The 6,260-nt window shown below is 48.8% G+C and overlaps 1 protein-coding gene across 3 annotated transcripts in view; it reads right to left on the reverse strand.

Annotated features, from left to right (window-relative positions):
* Positions 1-5,897, reverse strand: part of ZFP64 (ZFP64 zinc finger protein) — a 64,950-nt gene extending 59,053 nt beyond the window's left edge. For 2 of the 3 annotated variants that reach the window (XM_037133665.2, XM_037133662.2), the window contains exons 1-2: positions 5,705-5,897; positions 2,440-2,676 (exon numbers count right to left, since the gene is read on the reverse strand). In XM_037133665.2, the coding sequence (XP_036989560.2) occupies positions 2,440-2,676; positions 5,705-5,750 (283 nt within the window). In that variant the 5' untranslated portion in view covers positions 5,751-5,897. The remainder of the gene's footprint in view (positions 1-2,439; positions 2,677-5,704) is intronic. The other variant, XM_037133663.2, reaches the window with a different exon arrangement.
* Positions 5,898-6,260: the final 363 nt, after the last annotated feature.

The raw sequence follows: 6,260 nt of genomic DNA on the forward strand, positions 1-6,260 counted from the left end.
CTTGTTTCATGGCCTAGAAGCAGGAGCAATCAGAAAGCGCAGCAGAGTCAGGCAGAAACGCAGCAAACCTCACCATCTGCTCGTCACCTGTTCATTCATCTCCGCGTTCATAAACGCAGTCATTGATTGAGTCCAATTACTCTGCTCCAGGTCCTTTATGTGGATTACTGCAGAGTCCTCACAATAATCCAGCGATATTAGGTCTTAGGCACCTAATTCTATCACCTAATGGTGTCAGGTACCGTTATGACCCCTTTGCACATATGAGGAATATTAATCAGTGAGAGTAAGTGACCTGCCCAGACTACGGCGCTGGGATGCCTAAGTGCAGACAGACTGCACAGCCAGCAGCCTGTTCCCGGAGCTTGGAGCTCCCTTCGACACGGTGCAGTGGGTGGCACCGTGAGAGGGCACAAAGAGGACTCGGGTCTGCCCTGCGCATCCAGGGCAGCCAGCAGAAATGAGGCACGGCAGGAGTGAATGGTCACAGGGCAGTGGGAATGCTGAGGGGAGGGCGAACGTCTTCTAGCGAAGAACGAGGACAGAAGGAGGAGCGGTAACTGGCTGTGGGGTCAGCCTCACTGATGGATGTCTGGGCAGTTGGTTGCTCATTGGTTCAACTGAGACTGAGAGGCCTTCCACAGTCCCCACCATTCCCTAATGCTTATGTACAGCTTACATTTCTCCCACCAGAATTACCCGCCTTGTTCCTGTTCTAGACGCTCACCATGAATATGTGTTTTTTGCACTTACCTTGAGAATTTCCCTATGTCTGTACACAGATCTAGCTCCCCTTTTCAAGGCCAAGTCATAGCCCACTATCTGAATCTTTCATATTGACTTAATTTCTTAAATGAAATTAAGAAATTATGAAAGCTCCACTTTGTTCACAATACATACTGTCCAGTTTTTTAAAGATAAATACATGGAAGCGGACTTAACTGGGTAAATGTGTTTTAGGTACGTTTTGAAATGGGAAAGATGTTAAATATAATATTTACAATTTGAAAGCGATCACGAAATTGCCCGTGTTATATGCATGGACATCTCCGGGAAAAACAACAGACCCTCGCCCTAAGCCTTCTGTGGACAAGCATTTCTTCAGCTGCTGAGGCAACAGGGCGCATGTTACGTTTAGCGGGCTGGTGTGTGTCACCCGCTGCCCTTTGCTGACACTTCCACTCAGCTCTTTTCTCTGCTTTGTTGATTTCAGGAGTTCTTTGTGTGTGAGGGACATCAGGCCATGGTCGCATATGCTGCAACTGTTTTCTCCAGTTGCATTTAGACTTTTGAAATATTGTTTTCACCTGAGAAAAATTGCAACTTTATCTGCAACCATATTTATGATTCTCTTTCTTTTTTGGGGAGGGTGTCTTCTTTGGTAGGCACGGTATTAATGTATATATATGTGTGTGTGTGTGTGTGTCCTTATCTGAGGACATTTGTTTCATTGACTTTTATAGAGAGAGGAAGGGAGAGAAACAGCGATGCAAGAGAGAAACCAATCGGCTGCCTTCTCGTACGAACCCTGATCAGGGAGCAAACCTGCAACCTGGGTATGCGCTCTGACCAGGAATTGAACGTGCGACCTTTCGGGCTATGGGGTGATGTTCCAACCAACCGAGCCACATTGGCCAGGGATATATATGTGTTTTATAGATGTAAAAATTTAAAAATTAGAATTCCTTTAGCTAAGGAATCCATGCTCCAATTCCCCACAGGGAATGTGGACTCTCTCACAAAGGGGTAACTTCATATTCTTACAGGTATCTGTCTGATCCCCTAGGACAGTTACATAGGTGGAAGTCTAGGGGCATGTGTGTGTTTGTGTCCCGATGTGAATATATGAGTGTGTGTGTGTGTGTATTGTTTACTCTAGGACTGTCAAGGTTTCATTACACACATTTAAACTCTGGGTCCATGCACAATTTATTTTTGATTGAGTAAGTGGACACAACCCAGAAGTGGGATGAACTTTCGTTTTCCTGGTTGCAGCCCAGGGAAGGGGAGGCATGAATACCTGTTTGTAGGTATAAAAATAAGCAACTCTATATTTTTTGTCCCTTTATACAAATAATGCAAATTCAAGGATTGTACACATGCTCCCATCACCCAAAATAAGCATCTTTAAAAAAAAAACTGCAGTGTACTTCCTGCAAGTATTTTCTTTTTAGTATATAGGTTTTTGTTTTAGAAACTTTTTGTTTGTGTGTTGGTTTATATCATGTAACATGTGACAACGCTGATAACTGCTAACCCTTAATGGTTTACCCCAGCAGTTCCCAAATCTGGCCGGGCAGCTGGTTTCCCAGTGGAGCTTGTTAAAAATAATGAATCAGCAACCCTTGGGGGTAGACCCTGGAAAACTATTTTCACGAGTTCCATGGAGGTGTCTGGTTCACGGCCCACTCCTACCGGCTCCCCACCCCGCGGCCGTACCTGTGATGGTCTGAGTCTCCGAGGTGATGGTTCTGGTGGTCTGCGCCTGCGCGGCGGGCACCGTTTCCTCCGCTACGAACTGGACGGTGTTGGGGGCCGCCCCAGGCGCGCTGGACAGCTGGCAGCCACTCTGCTTGTGAGCGACGAAGGTGTCCAGGTTGTTGAACTGCTGCTTGCAAATGCCGCAGATGTGGATGTCCGGCGTCAGCTCGACCAGCACCGTTGTACCTCCTGGAACTCCATGGGGCAAAGGGAAAGTCACAAATTAATTCCAAATAGCCTGAAATTACAGCACCAGCCGGATCCAAGGGAGGGAAAACAGACCCGGTGGCAGACGTGGCCAGGCGCCGGCTCAATGCCCACTCTACTCCCTCCCTCATTCTGGGAAACAGAATCCCAGTGATGTCCTGGCAGCAACACACGGAGACCGAGTAATGGCTAATACCACATTTTTGTCCCGAGGGGTGAGTGGCCTTCCACACAGGAAAGGTGTTTGATGGGCACACCTGCCCTGCACTTCCAAGGACCAGCAGCCATCTCTTTCTCAACTAAACAGTAGTTGTACTTCCCTGTCACTACAAAAACCAATCCTTCCACTGTTCCAAACCCTGTCCCCGCACCGCACCCCGAAAGAACCACTAGTCTAAATAAGCTTGGTCCCTTACATACATGGGAATCCCTCCAGCACACCAGTAAAGGGGCTTCTGGAGAAAGTTTGGCTTTTATGATAAAAAGGGAACACTCTGCCTTGAATGCAGATGTGACGAAAGGGGCTTGTGCAGCCATATTGAAACCATGAGGAAAACACTAAGATTCCTACAAATGCAGATCCTTACTTCACTGATCTCCTGAACCAACCAATTCCAGACTTCTCATTGAGGTAATATAGTTCAGTTTTGTTATTTGTAGCTAAAATTCATTCCTAACTGATAAGGACATTATTTCTCAATAGTAACAATATCAAGTTAATACTGTTAATATTGCACCCACCACAGTGCCCCACACTGTATCAGAAAGTGCTATGTAAATGCTTACTGAATAAAGGAGCACCACTAATTCACATCTCTAATATGAGAACCTTAATTTTTATTTATCGTATTTATCAAACCATAAGACGCACTTCTTAACCACATTTTTTGCTTCAAAAAATTTTCCCTTATTTTCCTCCTCTAAAATCTAGGTGTGTTTTATGGTGCAGACCCCAGATGCACCCAGGTTTTAGAAGAGGAAAACAGGGGGAAAAATTCGAAGCAAAAAATGTGCTTAAAAAAAGGGGCATCTTATAGTCTGAAAAATACGGTAGATTTTCTTTTCCTTATTACAAAGAAACACATGTGAATAATGGAGAATTGGAAAGCAAAGCATTGGGGGAAATCACAATCTTTCACGTGTACCATGGACATTGAAAATATTTTCTTCCATTCATCTTCAATTAAAAATTGTTTTTATTGAAATTTGTTCCATATCATAAAGTCAATCTTTCCCCCCACACAATCTCGCATCGGTACTGTGCTACATCTCTAAAATATATTTATAAATATAACCACGTAATAATACATTCGCATTAGTTCATTGTACCCACACTTCATAATCTTCAGTAACTGTAAGCCCTTTCTATTATTCCCAATTTTCCCCATGCCTAAGTAACAGAAATACTTTGTGCATGTATGGTTGGCATCCACGCAGCACGACTTTCTGAAATTTCGTTAAATCGTTGCATGATGTCCACTTCCCCCCAGTCTAACCAAAGCAGGGAGTGGTTGGGCGGAAACACAGTCTGGCTGACTTGCTAAGGTGAGATGCGGCCCTGCTGTGTAGGGCCCTGTGCATCTGAGTCCTCCCAGGTCAGTGGAGGAAAGGAAGGGCACCTCCTTCATCTCCCAAGTGCTGCTGCCGAGGTGCCCACGGGACTGACCAGAAAACCAGGAACTGGGAGATGAAGTGACCTGCATCGCTGAGGGTTCCTTAATGACTGCACAGGACTGGTCCCCAGAAGTAAACAGGGAGAAAAGTTGAACAGTTCAAGGTCATGGTGCCTGTAACAGGCCAGCAGCGGGGTCCCCCAAGGTCCCCCCCACTCCACATGTCTCTTGGTTGGGTTATTACTGAGGTACCCTATCCTATCTGAACTTGAAAGTATCCTTCTCTGGAAATTTGGAATGATCAAATTTTCATACCTGCCTCGTGTACCTGGAGTGAGAATGACTGAGACCAAGGAAAAACAATGGGCACACTTTGTGCTCACCACCATCAAAAAGAATTTCTTTATCTTCCCAAAGATCTTTAAACCTGTTTCAGCATCAGAATGACCTGAGGGAAGTGGGCCGGGAGTCAAACACAAGGCCTCCTAGTCCCACTTCTGAATGAGTCATAAGGGAGGTAGGGTGAAGGGGCGCTGGGGTTTAGGGAAATCTGTGCTTTTCACAAATGATGCGAGTGTACCCAGCCAAGTCTGGGAGCTGAAGTCTCCCAAACTGTTAACAGTAACAGCTGGCGCTTACTCTTCACCAGGGGTTTTCAAACTTTATGTACAAATGAATCTCCCAGGGAAGGCCAGCGGATTTCTTTTCCCCTCCATCATCCCCACCCCGCGCCCTGACCTGATGGGTGGGGCCCAGAGAGCTTGACTTTATTTTTTAAATTAAGCGTCCGTCCTCCCAGGTGGCTGGTTTGCGCTCAATCCCTGGGCCATTCCTTGGGAAACAATGCAGGGGCGAAATCGGGGACTGCTTGTTCTCATCATGAAAATAAAAATGCACCTCACACTCAAAAAGAAGGACCATGGCTCCATTCCCCATTCAAATCTCCACCTTTAATATGGACCAGGCTTTGCAGGAAGGCGGCAAGCCTAGCCTGCCAGACCTCGTGAAACCCTCCAATCCCCAGACTTCAAGGATCTGGGGCCACCTACGCAGAAGTTTTCCCACCAGCACTGCAGCGGTTACCCCCAACCCCCCCCCCCAAACTCCGCCACGGGGCCCGGGAAATATCCCACGGGGGTAGAAATGGCTGAACAGAATTCCCTCCCCCACCATTCCCTTCAAGGGGTCTTGCAAAACTGGGGAGCGCCCTCAGCCTTGAACCGGGTAGGGTGCCCCCACCCTAAGCCCACTCCCGCGCCTTCTGCACTGTGCGCCCGCCGCGGTCTCCCAGACGCAGGCACGGGCCGTCACCCCGATTTCGGGGCCCCGGGCCTGCTCACTGCGTCGCAGACGTGCTTGGGCCCGGGCCCCGGAGCGCGCACTGTGCCCGGAAAAGCACTTACTTTGCACGGAGCCCGGGAAGCTCTCGCCCTCGCTGTTCGCGTTCATGGCCAAAGACTGGGGGGGTCCCCGGCTGGCCCGGATGGCAGGGCGGGGGGCAATGGTCTACATGGTATAGGGGCTTTTCCTTTTATTTTTCCACAACCCCCCAATCTTCCTTCTCCCAACTCTGCAAGGCGGGAGGACGGATGTAAAGCAAGCTCCACTTCCGCTGCCTAGAGGGCGCTGGCCGGACTTATTCACCCCAACCCAGCTTTGCAACAGCGGTTCCCGGGGGAAGCTGCGGGCCAATCCCGATACCCGGGCCGCCCGCCCGGACTCGCGGAATCCCTCGGGATCTACAAGGCGCCCAGGAGGGTAGCAAACGCTGGTGGCAGGGGATGCGCCTTATGCCCGCAACCCTGTGGTCTTGGCGTAGCGTTTGGCTTCCCTGGCTGTGGCGCCTTTGCACCTGCCACCCTGGGCGCCTGGTCCCCAAGGTGGCCCGGCAGACGCGTTGCTAGGGTTGTAGAGAGGACCCCGAAGGGCTTCCGTTGCTGGGTGGGTGCTTGCAATGCT

This window comes from Artibeus jamaicensis, unplaced genomic scaffold, assembly GCF_021234435.1.
Source record: "Artibeus jamaicensis isolate MK-2021 breed Jamaican fruit bat unplaced genomic scaffold, CSHL_Jam_final contig_685, whole genome shotgun sequence".
NCBI lineage: Eukaryota > Metazoa > Chordata > Mammalia > Chiroptera > Phyllostomidae > Artibeus > Artibeus jamaicensis.